Source organism: Camelina sativa, chromosome 19, assembly GCF_030686135.1.
Source record: "Camelina sativa cultivar CO46 ecotype springtype chromosome 19, ASM3068613v1".
NCBI lineage: Eukaryota > Viridiplantae > Streptophyta > Magnoliopsida > Brassicales > Brassicaceae > Camelina > Camelina sativa.
Window position 1 is genome coordinate 1677798 of NC_141898.1, and position 17742 is coordinate 1695539.

Consider the following 17742-nt stretch of genomic DNA (forward strand, 5'->3'; position numbering starts at 1 on the left):
GATATATATCCTTTTTCTACCTTTAATGTATTGTTAACTTAAGGTATGGGAACCTATGCGTTATCCGTAGACAGCTAGAGAACGATCTACGCTTTGATTAATTTACATATATCAATATATATATATATATATATGATCAGATCAATGATGAGTGATTGATACATATTTTTCATATGATAATTAATAAAATGCATGGCTGACAATTAATTTGAATACAAAGCATTGAAAGATCAACCCCACTTTAAGTTTTACCGATCTCGCCAGCAAACTCTCCATGTTGATGTCGCCATCGAGAAGCTCTCTCTGTCTCTCATAACTTAAAGATTGCCAAAACAACAAAAAGATGATTCAACATTATTACATTAATTACCGATCGACCTCATGACCATGCTCGTTTCGTTGCATGTTCATGTAAGTTATATGTATAAACAACAATACAACATGCGCATGGCCGTTCTAACTCTATATAAGCAACGCGATTCCGTTCATAGAAAACTCGATGCCATATAGTAATTTTTCAAAAGATATATATATATTTTTTTAAATGCGTTTCAGTAACGCAACAAGTACGTAGTTGGTCGGGACTTGTATTTTCTCATGCCTTCATGTTATTGTTATACTATTTAGCTTACTTCCGATTGTCTTGTAAGTTTTAACTACCACAAAAGTCAAATATAATATGGACTGTTATGAGTGTGAAACCTTTAATTTCGATCCATTTTTGAATTTATAGTTTATATTTATTAATCTTAGGGTCAAATAAGATTTCGTCCTAATTTAAGAATTTAGGTTAAACACTTAAAACAAAAAAAAAAAAACCTTAATGTTTGAACCGGATACATTCGTAGGGCATCCTGGTTCAACTGGCAAAATCAGATTTGTTCGACTCCGAGGTTCACGGTTCATTCCAGATCACCGATGATATACCAAAAACCATCTGACTTCCGAACTGCGATTTAACTGATTAAACCGGCCGGTCCGGTCCATCGGTTCAGGTCTTTAACCTCATTGTACAAAACGCGAGGGGGGGGGGGGGGGGGGGGGGGTATTCCCGTAAATAATATGGAACTACATGTCCCAAGTTAAAGAAAAAACTCCAAAATAGCCCACAGCAGCAGAACACGCCCTTCTAAAAACACCGTTTCAATCTCTCCGGCTCTCTCTCTCACCATCGGATCCCTTTCTCCGCCATATATTACTCTTTTGCTCAACGCCGCCACTTTCCTTATTCAATCGAATCTTCATAATCTTCTTCTTCGCCGCACTTTCCAATCAAACTAGACCAGATTTTTTTCTACTTTGGAAAGCGAGGAGACTGTTGGTTTTCCCGTCTGCCGGAATCGGCGCTTCCGGGAGAAGATGTTAGGGTTTCCTAATGGAAGCGGTGTCGGTGGAGTTGGACCTGAGGATTTAGCTCAACTCCAATCTACCATGCGCGCTATTGAACTTGCTTGCTCTTACATTCAGGTCTTTTTGCTTCGTCTTTCTCTATACATACTTCGTACCATCCCTTTTCTCCTGGTTGATCTTTTTGGTTTCCTAATATATTGGAGGAACCTGCAGATGTGTGCGTGTGATTGCATTTATGAAATTGTTTTTTTTTTTTTTTTTCTTGTAATTTGCTTAGCTTGAAATTGAAGTCACTGTAGGCTATTGAAAATTATCAAGTTGCTTTGTTTGAGTTTTTCTTCTTTAGAAATTTTTTTATGGTGTTTGTTTATCTATGCGTCTCTGTTGACTAAGGTGTTAGAGACTACATGTCTCACTGAACTAGTTTACCGTTTCCGTCTTTCTGATTTTTCGAAACAGGATGGTGTTTGTTTCTGCTTAACCGAGACAAGTAGTAGAACTTCAGATGATGTTCAATTCACGTTGACTTGACATTTACTTTTCTTTTCCACAGATTAATAGTAATCCAGTTGCTGCTGAGGCAACCATTTTGTCTCTTCACAAGTCCCCACAGCCCTATAAGGCGTGTAGATATATTCTTGGTAAGTCTATCTGATGAATCCTGGCTAAGTGAACTGAGAAGTTACAGCTGTTTGACTGAAAGTGTTTTGTACTTCCAGAAAATTCTCAGGTAGCAAATGCTAGGTTTCAAGCTGCTGCAGCTATTCGAGAAGCAGCTATCAGGGAATGGAGTTTTCTTGCCACTGATGATAAAGGGGGTTTGATTAGGTAATTTCTCTTCTTTTATGTTATTTGGGTGATATATGATTAAGCTTCCAGTTAGTTGAGCGGACACCCTCTGCTCTATCAGTAGGCAACCCTTGGTGTCAAGTTTGTAAATTTTTTTATTGGCTTTGCAAATCAACTGAGAGCATTCATGCTTCACAATTTAGTAGTTTAAAATACTGCACCTTTCCTTGACTGTGAAGCCTATCACTTCTTGACTGTATAATATTTAATGGTTGGTCACATCTTTTTCCGGGGTTATCATAACTATATAAGAAGTTACATGTTTGTATTTTGAGGTTTTGGATTATATTAATACTTTATAATTAAGAAATATGGCTATATCTTTCTGCAGCTTCTGCCTTGGCTATGTCATGCAGCATGCTAATTCATCCGAGGGATATGTGCTTTCAAAATTATCTTCTGTGGCTGCACAGCTGATGAAAAGAGGCTGGTAAGCTGGGTTGGGCTGCTTCTGGTATTTAAAATTATAAGCCATACTCATGAAATGCTGGACGTTAGCTGTCACTTCTGATTCTATGCAATATGCATATGTGAGGATTCATGAAAAGGATGTTGTTATTCACAGACGCTCATGACCGGTAGCTTCTGGAAATAGAGTAGTGCAAAGAAATCTAGACAAATTAGCTAGTTCTGTTTCTTGCTTGCTTTGTTCATCTGAGGGAACTTCTAATCTGCATAAATTACTCTTACAGGCTTGAGTTTACTCCAGCCGAGAAGGAAGTCTTTTTCTATCAGGTATCTACATTGCTTTGAAATTTTACGGACTTTCATTTTTGGTTTTTGTATCCTTAGTTTGTCTAGCATTAGGTGCATATATGTTGTTAACTGATATTGGCAATTGTGAACGTAATAGTTTAATGAATATAATGTGCATGCATAAATCCGTGACGATGATGCCATGTGTACTGAGGGGGATTTTATATCTAAGAAAATTACCTGGTACTTTGAATCCTTTTTAACTGTGCTAACCTTAAATATACGGACAAGGAAGGATTTAGAGGGATTGAGTAGGTTAACTAGTAATAATTTGGGTGATTGAGTAGTAACGGGTCCTTATAATATGTGCCTCCATTATTTCAGCTAGATATTTATTGATATGCTCTATGTCTTAATAAAAAGAAATGGGGGTTTATGAGTCATGGCTTCATAGAAATGAAAATTGCGGTAGTGCTGCTAATTATTTTGAAAAATTCAGTGGAATCGTCTAATACTTATAACTTATGTTTATTAAAAGGATCATGGTTGATCTTCTTTTCTCCTTTAACAACTGCTGTTTACAGATCAACCAGGCTATTCTTGGTTCTCGTGGCTTAGATGTGCAGTTCATCGGTATAAATTTTCTTGAATCATTGGTAATGATCTGTTTCTATTGTTTCTGTCTTTATATATACCATATGTATGCTCATAATTTCTTCATCTTAGGTATCTGAATTCTCACCCTCTACTTCAAGTGCCATGGGTCTCCCTAGAGAATTTCATGAAAATTGTCGCAAGTCACTAGAGCAAAACTTTTTGAAGGTGATCGTAGGATTGCATTTGCTTTCAGATATTGTTGCACCCATCGTCTTTCGTCTGCGGAAGAAGATAGCCTATACGGAGGGTTCTGTTACGAAAATAGTGTTGTTTACTTTCTATGTTTTCAATTGCAGACTTTCTATCAGTGGGCAAAAGATGCTGCTTTGAGTGTTACAAATAAGATTATCGAATCACATTCTAGTGTCCCTGAGGTGAAGGTTTGCAATGCTACACTGCGACTTATGTATCAAATACTGAACTGGGAGTTTCGTTACAGCAAAGGTGGTGGCACAAGGGCCAGCATTAATGTATTCTCTGACGGAATTAGAGTTGATAATGCATTAGCGAGAAAGACAGAATGTGTAATAGTTCAGGTAGCCAATTGTTATATTTAAGATTTATGATATGTGCTTGAACTTCATTGTCTTGTTGAAATTCAGAGAGATCACATAGGGTGATGCTAGTATTTCAGAATTTATACTTGTTTTCTGTTAAGACAGTTACTTGAACTCTTCATTATCTCACCTCCAGTGGTGCTGATTGCAGCCTGGAGCTTCGTGGTGTGATGTTTTGCTTTCAAGCTCACATGTTGGATGGCTGATAAATTTATATTCGTCGGTGAGGCAGAAGTTTGATCTTGAAGGCTATTGGCTAGATTGTCCTGTTGCAGTCTCTGCTCGGAAACTTATTGTACAATTGTGCTCCTTGGCAGGGGAAATATTTCCATCCAGTGAGTGTTATATGCTATTGAATGTTCTTTAAATTAATAGAAGTTTCTGTTGAATACGTTACAGAAACATCAAATTTGCCCGTTATCTAGTTTGCATCGCCAATTCAAGAACGATGGATGTTCATCATGTCTTTCTTATTGAGATATATATATATATATATATATATATATATATATATATTTATCTGTGAGTGACTTGTTCAATAATTTAGACAATGCGCAGATGCGAGAGCAGCATCTGCTCCTCCTGCTGTCAGGGGTGTTGCCCTGGATTGATCCTCCTGATGTCATTTCAAAGGAAATTGAAGAAGGAAGGAGTGGAAGGTGATTCTTGTCCTGTTTGGTATCTACGGTGTTATATTTCCAAGTCTGACATTGTGTTGTTGAATTTTGTTTACAGTGAGATGATTGATGGTTGTCGCGCATTGTTATCTATCGGGACTGTTACTACTCCTGTTGTCTTTGACCAACTCTTGCGATCATTAAGGTCTTTGACATATAACCTTTTTTTTGCAGTGAAAGCCTTTTGGTATTTCTTTATTTATAAAATAGTTGTTATTTCTGTTTCTTCAGGCCCTTTGGCACTCTTACACTCTTATCTATGTTAATGGGTGAAGTTGTCAAAGTATTAATGGCAAATAGTACTGATGAAGAGACCTGGAGCTATGAGGCACGCGATATCTTGCTAGATACCTGGACCACACTCCTTGCTGTGAGTATATTTACAATTTATTTTATCGCTGCTGCATTTGTCGATAATATCATATATCACAGTGTTTATGAAATTGTGGCCATATCTGGCTCTCTGGGGGTACTTGGGCATTTGCTTTGTGATCGTCAGGGTATTTATAAAGACCGATCGTCGTCTTTGCCATCAAATATTTTCTTTGAGAGTCTAGATACATTTAAGGTTAATTATGTCTTATGAGATACTAGTGGGCACTATTTGACCAAGGGTTGTGATGTCTCGTGCTAGTCAATGGATGGTTCTGGGGGTAATGCGTGGCTACCACCTGAGGGGATGCATGCTGCAGCTAGTCTCTTTTCATTGATTGTGGAATCTGAACTAAAAGGTAATAGTTTCCAGACTTTTGGCCTCTGCTTTACAACTTTTATTGGTTTGGAACTCTTTTCTTTATCAAATTTATATACAAGCTGAAAGTTTGTTTCTCTAGTGGCATCTGCGTCAGCTACTACTGAAGATGATGCTGACTGCCTGGCTTCTGTATCTGGTGAGCAAAATAAATGCTATGATTTTCTGGCTCTTAATCTAGTCTTTTGCAGCCAGTCTTAGATGGCAGGTTTTGTACTATTCTTTGTTCAGAAGTTTGATATCATGTTTCTGGCAGCCATGGACGAGAGACTAGGCTCTTATGCTCTCATTGCAAGGGCAGCAGTCGATGCTACAATTCCATTTTTAGCAAAACTTTTCTCTGATCGTGTTGCACGCCTCCATCAGGTGCTCTTGATCGACCTTCCTATAGAATATAAGTGAAAGCAACATTCTTGCATCTACTAATCATTCTTCTTTTTGCTCTCAGCTAGTTATGCCTTCTATAGCTAACATATCAATATATAGCTACATCAAAGCTTTTTTTTTTTTTTGCGATTGAAAATCTAGCTCTATGTCGTTTTTTTCTTTCTTTCTAGTGTCCACCTGTTTACTGATGTGTCCTTAGAGTTGCTTTTGCTCACCTTAGTCTACCTGTTTTAGGGCAGGGGCACTGTAGATCCGACTGAAACTTTGGAAGAGGTCTACTCTTTGCTGCTAATAATCGGTCATGTACTTGCAGATGAAGGGGAAGGGGAGACTGCCCTGGTAATTTTCTACCTTTCCTGCATATTTTGATGTAATCACTGAAAGAAAGATACTGAAAAGCTATCCTTCCATTAATTGTCTATCTATTATGACGTCGTGGTTTTGAATTTATATTTTACTTCTTGTTTTATGATTTACTGTATCAGGTATTCTGAATGCCTTTATCTATCAAACATTAGCCACACATCTTTTCCTAAATGTTATGACCACGTTTATCAGTTTAAACCGGATAGCTCTTGAAACCAACCTTTTTCTTAATAAGGAAATGATCAGTTCTTGTAGAATAAATCTCAATTAGTGATTTCACGAGGCCTGTTATAATTCTGTTTTTTCACTTGTAAATTCTTCCCCATAGTAATTATGAGATGATGTTATCAACAAGCAGGTTCCTGATGCTGTGCAATCTCATTTTGTGGATTTTGTTGAGGCAAATAACCACCCTGTCGTGGTACTCTCAAGGTAAGCTTATATAGAAGCCTTTCCCGACTGAACAGATGAGTGAACGTGAATAATTTTGATAGTACCAACAATAGAAGCCTTCAGTTTTCTTGTGATTCTAAATTACCAATATATCTCTTTTTGAGTGTTGTACTGTTTCTAAGTATTTATAAGTTAGTCTTGAATTTTACTTGAGATACTAGAGGAATACTACTAATATACAAATTGTTGTACATAGATTTATTTTGAACAGTGGCTTGTTCATTATCCATGTAGTTACTTCTGATTGTCTTTTTTTTTTTATATATATATTGTAGCTCGATAATAAAATTCGCCGAGCAATGTTTGGATGCAGAAATGAGATCATCGATCTTTAGTCCTCGGCTAATGGAGGTACAATGCCCACAGATTCAGATGCATAAAAAATCTCATGGACATTAAGCATTAAAAGAAGAAAATTATTGCAGTTTGGTACCTTTTTTCTATATACTGATTGGGGAAACATATGTAGGCAGTCATATGGTTCCTTGCAAGATGGTCTTTCACATATCTGATGCTCGTTGAAGATTGCAATTTGGGTAGCAACCAGCTTCAGTCTCTCCCTTCCCGAGCATGTTTATTCACGTTTTTCAACGAACACAATCAGGGGAAATTTGTCCTTGATATAATTGTCCGAATCTCCTTGACATCGCTCATGTCTTTCCCTGGTGAAAAGGACTTGCAGGTCGTAATCTTCTCTTCTTCTAAAAATGTTATTAGTTTTGATAACCGTCGCACTTATACAATGGTATTTTACCGTGTATAAATACTAATTTTGGTCTGTTGGATGGATATATCATTCAGTTAGTTGTTTGCCTTTACAAATTTTGATAACTAAAAGACTTTAGGCTAGGGAATCCAATTAGCTACAGCGAGAATTCTTTTAGGGTTTAATGTGAATTTCTTATAAGCTATGGTTATAACTGTATGTTAGTTAACTCCCATTTCTTCAAGAATGGTATTCTCCTAATCCATTTTTTTTTCGCCCTCTGCAGGAGTTAACATGTTTTCAGTTACTGCATGCACTTGTTCGACGAAGAAATATCTGTTTTCACCTTCTATCACTGGTGAGTTCAGAAACTCGCCATAGTCAAGCGTAAATGGGGCCAATTTCTGTAACTTGCTTTGTTTCCAAATTCCAATACACGTGACATTTTTAACTTCGTCATTTACTCCTCTATTACATTTTTTCACCCTTGTTTTTCAGAATCCACAATCATTTATATTTGCGTAAAATGGCTGCTAGATAAGCTATATTACTGGGAATCACTCAGCTTGTTTTATTCTCTTATCATTTGGAAAAAGCCTTTTTCCTTAACTTCTTCTAGATGAATTTATTTCTGTATTTATAGTATCTAACATTCTTTATGCAAAACGTTCAGGACTCCTGGCGTAACCTGGCAAATGCTTTCGCAAATGACAAATCATTGTTTTTGCTAAATAGTGTTAGTCAGGTATATTCCTAAAGTGTGCATTTTGGCTCATTTATATTCATGCATGTTCTGTTCCTTGAAATGATGTTACTTCTTTTCAGCGTTCATTGGCTCAAACCCTTGTTCTTTCTGCTTATGGAATGCAAAGTTCAGACGCATCAAACCAGTGAGTTACCAAAGTCTGTGCACTCGCTCACATCTTAACCATAAATTTTGCCTGTCCAATAACCTTCTTTTTTTTTCGAAAAGATATGTGAAGGACCTCATGGCTCATATGACATCATCTTTAGTGGACTTGTCCAATAACAGTGACCTCAAAAATTTGGCTCAACAACCTGATATTATTATGCTGGTGAGGAAGAAAAACATGTGAAAAGTGAAAACTTAGATTTAGTTTATTGGTAAATCCTTATAAACAGAATGAATTTTTTCGTATATTGTCTTAGGTGAGTTGTGTGTTAGAGCGGCTTCGCGGAGCTGCAAGTGCCACTGAACCCCGGACACAGAGAGCAGTATATGAGATGGGATTATCTGTCATGAATCCTGTACTTCGTCTTCTCGAGGTTTACAAACATGAGGTACTATACTCTACATTTCAATACCGATGGATGATGGTGTACTATACTCTACTTGTCTTCAAAATCCTTGTGATTGGTTTTTGAGCCATTATGGTTAGAAAAACCACTAATTTTTTTGTTATTGCTTAGTCTGCAGTAATTTATCTTCTTCTTAAATTTGTCGTGGATTGGGTGGATGGGCAATTATCTTACCTAGAGGCTCATGAAACAGCCGTGGTTATTAATTTCTGCATGAGTCTTCTACAAATATATTCGTCTCACAATATTGGGAAGGTAAATCTGTTCTTCTGTCTCTTCCATACTTCTCTGTTAAGGTTGAGTGTCATTGCTTGAAAGCCGAGAAGATAAGTTTTTGTGTATCCTCACATGCACTTGCTGTCTTCGACCTCAGATATCATTGTCTCTCTCGAGTACCTTGCTTAATGAAGCGAAAACCGAAAAGTACAAGGATTTACGCGCTCTGCTTCAGCTACTTTCCCATCTGTGCTCAAAAGATATGGTAAACGTTCTTGCTTGCACGTACTGTACAAAATATACCACATTCACCTGTATTCCTAATCTTCTAACAACTGGTACTACCTTTTGCAGGTTGATTTTTCATCTGACAGTATTGAGACACAAAGCACAAATATATCCCAGGTAAATCAAGTTAATTAAGATGAATTTGACAAGAATGGTTTGTCTAATCCTTTGAACTTACAGGTGGTGTACTTTGGTCTCCATATAATCACTCCACTTATAACTTTGGAACTCCTCAAATACCCTAAGCTTTGTTTCGACGTAAGGCTTTGCATTAACCATTGACCAAACCTCTCGTAGTATTTACTGTTATAATTTTCACTTAACAATCAATTTCTGCAGTATTTCTCGCTCATTTCACATATGCTTGAGGTTTACCCCGAGACGCTCGCACAACTCAATAATGACGCATTTAGCCATGTCCTTACAACAGTTGACTTTGGTCTTCATCAGCAGGTGAAGTAAAACCTTCTCCCAGAGATAGTAAGCAATCCGTTTTGCTCTTGTTTTACAACAAAGTTAAAGCAAATCTATTTATTGATATGCTTACCAGGATGTAGATATAGTCACAATGTGCCTGAGAGCTCTAAAGGCTCTTGCTTCATATCACTACAAAGAGAAAAATGCTGGCAACTCGGGTTTGGGTTCACACGCTGCTGGACACACAGATCCAAATGGAGTATTCCATGAAGGAATACTGAGTCGATTCCTTCGTACTTTGCTTCACTTCCTTCTTTTTGAAGATTACAGGTATTAAACAATATCACTTAAAAGCGCTCTCTCGAGTGGGTTGGTTAAAGTGTTTTTTACCGGTTTCTTGTTACAGTACCGACCTAGTCAGCACAGCAGCAGATGCCTTGTTCCCTCTTATTCTCTGTGAACCAAACCTTTACCAGGTCAGTATTTATTGTTCTCACTTTAAAAAAAAAAAAAAACGTAAACCGAGTTTCTATGTATTAAGCCGCAGTAACTTAACAGTCTGTGCTACCTCCTCTAGGGATTGGGAAACGAACTGATTGAGAAGCAGGCGAATCCAAACTTTAAAACTAGGCTAGCAAACGCGCTTCAGGTGCTCACAACGTCAAATCAGCTATCCTCATCATTGGACCGTCTCAACTACCAAAGATTCAGAAAGAACCTCAACAACTTCCTTGTCGAAGTTCGTGGGTTTCTGAAAACTAGGTGACTGAATTTTAGAACTTACAGTATTTGTTTTTGCTTTTCTTTTTTTTTGGGTTGATAAAAAGAAGTTACTTGATAGAAGTGGGTTTTCCGTTTGTAACAAACAATTCAATTTTACTTTAACTAAATCCAAGCAAACCCATTATTGTTAGACAAAAAGAATATGCTTTCTAAAGATCTCCGTCTTATATTTTTTAGTGTCAAAATTATTTCATCACATTTTAAAAAACTTATGTTTTGCTTTCATTTTGAATATATATTTTTGTTTTCTACTATGAGTCGTTATTTAAAAACAAAATCATGGGAATACTCTTACAAAATCATTGGGGGTGATTGGTTACAACTTTTATGAGGATTACTTTTGAATTGCTGTAATTTTAAAAACTTTAAATGATGTGACTTAAAAAAAAATCACAAATAATAGACATAAAAAAAAGAGCGTAACAAGAACAATATGACTGACTATTCTCACTTTGTAAAGATCACCGTTATAGATAGAAGTTCTGGAATTGTATTTATGTATATTGTTCTATATATATATATATATTTTTTTTTTTTGTGTCGTTAGTAAATAGATGCTTTAAATATATATATTGTTCATATTTTTTTGTTGTAAATATATTGTAAATATTTTTTTTTTGTTCTCGAATTGTATTTATGTATATTGGTCTATATATGTATATTTCTGTTATTTGAAAATTTATTTCATCACATTTTCAAAAAATTATGTTTTCCTTTATGTTTTCTCAATTTTTGCTTAATTTTTGCTCAATTAATTGCGGTTAACATATATAGTTCTGATTTTGATTCAAACATTTCAGTTTGTACCATTTAAATAAAATTTAGTCCAAGTTCAGGATAATGATCAATTCATAATTTCATATTATAGAAAAATGTCCTTCGGCGTATATATATATATATATATACCATTAATTCTTTTTAAGAGTGATATATATATATATATATATCATTAATTCTTTTTAAGAGAGTGAGAACAGAGAACATATATACTCCGTAATAACAAAATAGTTGTGATATATATTGATATGAAATAATGTTGACGTTATTGGCGTAATGTTTTATATCCTCTCTCGACGTTATTGTACGTTCATGAAGTTTTATAATACGCCGTGTTTAGGATGTCAAATCGACAGCTTAATAATTAACTAAAAGAGGTTAAACAATTCAGCAATCTCGACTTAGATAAATTAGATTATAAGTTTTTTTAAAAAATCAGCTTCTTTGATATTTATATCATTACGTATGTCCTAAAAGCGTTTAAAACAATTCAACTGTTACCAGTTTTTATCGTAACTTTATCAATATATGAAAAAGAAGATTTTTAAAATCTTTAAGAAAAAATATATACATGAAATTATACGTGCAACATTGCGCATTTTCGGCGTAATTATGTTATATATATCATACATCTTCGTTCTTACAATCGATCCTTAAATAATTCAATTGTTTTTCATGTAATATGCATGCAGCACTGCTGTGACTGTGACCACTTTTTTTTAATAGAATTAAAAAAGAAGAAAAGCTGAGATCGAACCTATTGTGGGAACACGATTTCACCGGTTGGGGCTAAACATAGCAGCCCGACAACACATGAATACTTTATTTCACAAAACTAATAATAAAATTATTAATATAATATCTTTGAGTAACAACAGGTTTACAAAGTTAAAGCTTTACTTTTTACCACAAAAGAAAACTCATCTAATAGAGGCAAATGAGCTTCTGTTCCTAAATTTAAAATGACAAACAAAATATAAATAAATATTTGAAGAGAAAGAAAAGAAAAAAACGCAAATGGAGAAGGAAAAAAAAGGAACAGGTACTGCTAATTACCAAGTTGTGAGGCTACAACTTTCATGAGGATAAGAGTATTTTGTTGTTGAACCAACACAACAAACTTATAAAACTTGTTGAGAAAGAAAAACATACGGGATGTATTGTGCTCGAGCCTATGTTTTTTTTTGTTTTCCTCACTTTCATGTAAGCCCTTGGGAATGCCATGCATCTATCACTTGTGAAGTATGCTCTTCTTCACTGTTTTTTGCTTCTTATTGCTGTGATGCTGCAAAACCGAGAACCATCATGACTAAGAATCAGATACTCATAATAAAAAATAATTCCTTCGCAAATGTATCCATCAAAAAGTCTTGAGTCAAAATACTTGCCTTTTGTCTTTCAGCAGCCTCCTGGTCTGTTCTCTCTTTCCAGCTGCTCTTTCTTAGTTTTATCGGACGGTTTCCAACATACTTACCTGTATATTAATATGAAATCAATGCGATAAGATATCAAGATGAAACAACACATTAAACATATTGTAAATCCAGATGCTTACCATTCATTTCCTTCAAAGCTCCAGCTAGATCTGCAGGATTTGAGAAACTCACAAACCCATAACCCTTGGTTTTACCAGTCCGCTTATCTCTGATGACCTGTCATGATAGATAACATTAGAATACTCTGGAAAAGCTTTGACCACAAAACTAACACTGAACACTTCTCTTTTTGATTCAAGTACGAATGATCCGTGTTTTCTAAGGTCAACCAAGCTCACTTCTATACATACTATATGTTTGGGTTTGCAAATGCATCAGAGTTTGACAGTTTTAGCAGTCTAAAAATACGACAATCACATGACTAATGTCTCAAATATATGCTCATAGGAAACCAGGTACGAATCATCACTAAACCCTAAAAGGAGGAGAGATATACACAGACAGTTTACCTTGGCCATATTGAAGGTGGGGAATCGAGCAAATGCCTTGGACAGAACATCATCATTCACTTCATTCCCAAGATCACCACAGAACAAGCGGTAGTCATCTGCCAAATGAGGAACAAAATGTTGTTAGAAATCCATTATAACAACAGAGCAAATACCATTAACAAAAAAAAAAAGCAGAAATCAAGGGAAAGAATAAGAAGAAGAATAAGAAGAAGAAGAAGAAGAAGAAGAAGAAGAGCAGTGCATACTTTCTGGCCACTCAGAAAGAGTAGGATCCTCCCAAGACTGTCCAGCAGCTTTACGAGGAATAGCTCTCTTTTTAGTTTCTGCTTTGTGTTCGGTTTCACTACTTGCCAAAGCAGCTTTCACATTCTCAAGAGCTTCTGGTGTGATGGTTTGTGCATCTCTTTGGAACAATTGATGAGCCTGCCAACAAAAAAAAAAAGACAACAACAGAAAAATACTCAGAAACACACACAAACAAGTAAAATCATATCCAAAGTAGAAAAAATTTAAATGTAAAACATGTGAGATTCGTAATTGGTAAATTTTCTTGAAGAACCAAGCTTTACGTGACAAGCATTACACAATCATAACGAGAAACTTCAATCCTAACAACAACCAGAAAAAAAACCCTAAAATTCAACCAGAGGAATCTCGAAAACCCTAATTCGATACAGGAATCTCAAATTCACAAACAAAAAAAATAGAAATAGGAATCAATACTGGGGATTTTTAAAACCAAACTAACCTGTTGGTACTGAGGATAAGCGTAGACGGCAGGAACCGGTCCAGCAGGCTGCGGATAGACCGTGGCTCCGGGAACGGATGCTACCGGCGCTGGAACAGCAGGGGAAGGAGCCACGTAGGGCTGTGGAGGCTGATACGGTGCGGAATAGTAAGAATTAGCTGCGTATGTGTATTGAGACGAGGAAGATGAAGAAGAAGAACCTGAAGACGGCGGGATTGACATCGGAGAAAGCAAAACGCCGAAATCGCACTCAATCGGAGGTTTCAGAAAATCAAACGTCAATTTTTTATTTTTCTCTTTAATTTTTTCCCCCCACTTAAATTGGACAATTCGAGAATTAAGTACGATTTTCTAACTAATGGGCTTAGGCCCAATAGTCTCTTCACAAATATGATTGGTTCCTAAACCAGACGAGATTAAACCAATGTAAGACCAATGGACCAAGTTATTAAACCGGATTGAACCCGTTTTTCCCAACCACTTTTCTTGTTGTCTCTGAACAACAAATTCTGAAATTACTCTTGTGATGTCTAGAAAAGTCTGGTCAACAATCCAAAATTTTGTAGTCGCATTTGTAGCTAGCAAGTACTAACATTTATATACGATACTGTTCAAAATGGTGCGAGAGAATCAGAAATAAAATCCCAAAGTGGATCTATAAAACTGTATAACAAGACCCCTCCCAAATAGGGAAAACCACACATGTGGTGCTAAATTAAAAAGCAAACAAATCTTTATTTGTATAATATTTTTTTTACTGCTACACTCAAAGCCTACCTCGTACGGAGACATCGATTTCATTTGTCCACGTGGGTTAATCATGTTAGACAGTAGCCAAAAGCACAATACTGATGAAACTCGTCCATACGATTTTTTTTAACTCTTGAGTGCCCCCGAGAGACGAGACCAACACTGTTCTTTTCTCTCTACGTTAGCTTTTAATTGATGGGGACTACATTAACAGAGCCAATGGTTATGGCCTTATGGGCACACCGCTAACATTTTTCTCCTATCCTTTAGATCTTAATTAACCGCTGATTGATAGAGTGAAGAAAACATCCGATGCCATATGTGTTTGGTTATTACTTCCAATTTTCAAGTACATCAGTTTAATACAAAGGTCCAAGTTAAATGTTACTGTTAGTAAGAGGAAAGCGCATTCAAACAACATGTTAACATCAACGCTGCTGAAGTTGACATAGGCAAAGAAGGAACTCATGCGTGATAAAATTAAACTTCTAGATTGTAGATATGAGTTTGAATATTTGAGAGTGACATATTAAACACGAAATTTTTGTTGTGTACAATATTCTAAAATTGTCAAATCGACGTTCGGCTGATAAGAAGTTTGTAAGAAAATTGTGTTAAAAGATTAGCTGTCATCAATAATTGAAACTTATGTTCTTATTTTTGTCTTTTTGTAATTATATGATGCGTTTTTAGATTTAGCTTTCAAATTTTTATATTTTGTGCAACATTCTCTCCACCCACTCATGTATGTTTAGTCAACATCAATTGTGGAAAATATACTAACACAGTAAAACACACATTTATGAATATGTAAATCTTTTTTTGGGTCTTTCTTTTTAAAGAAAAAATGATTTAACACATTGCGCCAGTTCCGTACGTAACTATAATGTACATGTACATATTTTAGTAGAAAAAAAAAAAGAATAAATTCAGATAATATGCCGCGGAGTCACGAGAATTTGACGGTAAACTCACACGACGATGTGAGTAACATATAACAAAGATATAATAAAAGTCATGAAGATTAAGAAAAACCATAAATCAATAAGACCAACGTGTATCAGAATTAAATTCAACTGAATAAATATATAGATGTTCTTTTTTTGAGAGACCGATATGTACATGCCTAGTATATATAAACCCTGAAAAAGTATAGCTAATCTTTTATATTCATTAAAGTGACCTACTGACCTTACAGAAAAATACGTTATTAAACAAAACCGAAGTCGTCATAACGTCATCCCTTAATGGTCAAGAATCGAACGTTTTGAGTTCGAATTCGAATTTTATAAGACCTTGATGTGTCATAGTGATATAGACAACTGCAATATATAAAGAGGCTTTAACGTAATCATATATATTCTAAGGTATTAAGCCAAATAGGCAAATACGATCAAAGTTTAATTATACCACTCATTTGGTTATTGGAAAAGACAAAACAATAGATAAGCGGTACATGGATGAAAATAGGAATTGCATTACACAAATACAAATATTGGTACGTATAAAATACCTAGATACGACGAGCATACATATATGGAAGTAATACAATATTATCGAGTCGCACCTTGGTGGTAATTAGCCATCACTGACTGACCTTGCTGCTGTTGCGGTAAAAGCGGTAACGACTGCGGCTGAGACTGAGTTATTTGCTTATTGTTCCTTTTCCTCTTCTTTTCGTAGCTCACGCCACGTGATTTAGCCTGAAAATCTCTAACCTCCCTGAGGAAAATCCTGACGGAACGTGAGCCAAAAGGGCTAGTCTCGGGAGCTCCACCGTTCTCCTCATAGGCAGCACGGAGACGGCCGATGAGGGCGTCTAGTGAGCCCCATGCTTGTCGGAGAGGACAAGGACAAGGAGCCGGAGGATTTGGGAGGCCAAAGAAGGCGCAGTTTTGGTGGTGGACTTTGGTTTTGCCAAACTGGTCAAGGTAACGCAGAAACTCTAGGACGTGTGCGCCGCTGCAAGACGCTAGAGAGAGCGGCGGACGGTGATTTCGGATGTATTGGCAGAAAGTGTTCCAGTCACGGCGTTTTTGGTTTTCATAGCGGCTAGAGGAGGGTGGAGAAGAAGAAGAAGAAGGAGTTTGTGTCAAGAGACTGGTATTAGGGTTCTTGTTGTTGTGGTTTTGAGAGATCAAATCCATAGCTTTTCAGATGTTTCCAAACTAGGGTTCTTTCTCTAGATTTTGAGTGATTTAGGGCAAAAATTAGGTTTTTAGTTATTTTTGATAAATAATTTCTTGCAAAAATAGTTAAAAGACAGAGATAGAAAGAGGAATTGGATACTTCTTTGTACTACCAAGTGATGAGGTAGGTGATACAAAAAAAGGATATATTCAGTGATGATGATGGTGGTTGATGTTGTGCAAAAATGGGGAGGCAAAGAGGAACAACCTGCAAAATAAGAAGAGACCTCTCTCTTGCTTTTGTCAAAATGAGAGATAAAAATGGAATTTTTATTTTTCCCTTTTTTTTCTTTAGTACTGTATACTATAGATAGAAAAGATGGGTGGAAAAATACAGACACAAATGTCCATATATATATATAGCTGCAAAAACATCACAAGGTCATTTATAGAGAAAGAGAAAGAGATGAGAGTCGTGAGACTGATCATCAGAAATCATAAAGTTTCCATTTAAGACACAATAGAGAAATAGGAGAAGGGGACTTTGTGTTACACAGTGTGTAAAAGGGTAATTCTATAGAGAGAGACATAGACCAATGGGTCGACTGGAGAAAGAGAAAAACAAACTTATGATCTTTTTTTTTATCTGTCACTATTTTTCTTACTTTTCTTTTTATTATCCGTGATTCCGGAGTCAAAGTTCAAACTGTTTATTACATATATTTTTTTTTATATAGCCATATAGGTAACATAAATCATAAATGGGTTATATATTTTTGATAAAGGGTTTTTATATAAAGACAAATTCTTAGGGGTGGCTTACTGTACGTAAAAGGTAATGATTTGATATCAGCATCACGTTTATTGTCTACAAAGCATTATCATTATCTCTTTTAAATTCAAAACTTGTTTAAATC

At 35.8% G+C, this 17742-nt stretch overlaps 3 protein-coding genes across 6 annotated transcripts; 1 reads left to right on the forward strand and 2 right to left on the reverse strand.

Annotated features, from left to right (window-relative positions):
- The first annotated feature begins 909 nt into the window (after positions 1-909).
- LOC104764075 (uncharacterized) lies at positions 910-10611 on the forward strand. 4 transcript variants are annotated; one of them, XM_010487523.3, is made up of 32 exons: positions 910-1467; positions 1904-1991; positions 2070-2178; positions 2531-2629; positions 2892-2934; positions 3480-3551; positions 3622-3717; positions 3849-4088; positions 4261-4444; positions 4657-4768; positions 4845-4931; positions 5018-5156; positions 5421-5517; positions 5620-5676; positions 5794-5903; positions 6159-6263; positions 6649-6722; positions 7019-7094; positions 7213-7425; positions 7736-7807; positions 8123-8194; positions 8275-8339; positions 8423-8525; positions 8620-8751; positions 8881-9024; positions 9143-9250; positions 9340-9390; positions 9454-9531; positions 9613-9726; positions 9824-10020; positions 10097-10166; positions 10268-10611. In XM_010487523.3, exons 1-32 carry the CDS (start codon positions 1360-1362, stop codon positions 10454-10456), a joined length of 3504 nt encoding a protein of 1167 aa, XP_010485825.2. In that variant the 5' UTR covers positions 910-1359; the 3' UTR covers positions 10457-10611. The 4 variants fall into 4 exon arrangements, with proteins under 4 accessions (XP_010485825.2, XP_087357969.1, XP_087357970.1 ...); XM_087501843.1 differs by having other exon boundaries at positions 1058-1467; positions 4668-4768; XM_087501844.1 differs by having other exon boundaries at positions 1109-1467; positions 3480-3528; positions 4668-4768.
- A 1460-nt stretch (positions 10612-12071) lies between these two features.
- On the reverse strand, positions 12072-14254 carry LOC104764077 (uncharacterized). Its single transcript, XM_010487525.3, has 6 exons — positions 13947-14254; positions 13444-13621; positions 13196-13293; positions 12806-12902; positions 12639-12724; positions 12072-12535 (listed from the first exon to the last, which is right to left on the reverse strand). Exons 1-6 carry the CDS (start codon positions 14166-14168, stop codon positions 12482-12484), a joined length of 735 nt encoding a protein of 244 aa, XP_010485827.1. The 5' UTR covers positions 14169-14254; the 3' UTR covers positions 12072-12481.
- Positions 14255-16095: 1841 nt separating this feature from the next.
- LOC104764078 (protein LIGHT-DEPENDENT SHORT HYPOCOTYLS 2) lies at positions 16096-17302 on the reverse strand. The gene has a single exon (XM_010487526.3). The coding sequence runs from the start codon at positions 16841-16843 to the stop codon at positions 16250-16252; it is 594 nt and encodes a 197-aa protein (XP_010485828.1). The 5' UTR covers positions 16844-17302; the 3' UTR covers positions 16096-16249.
- Positions 17303-17742: the final 440 nt, after the last annotated feature.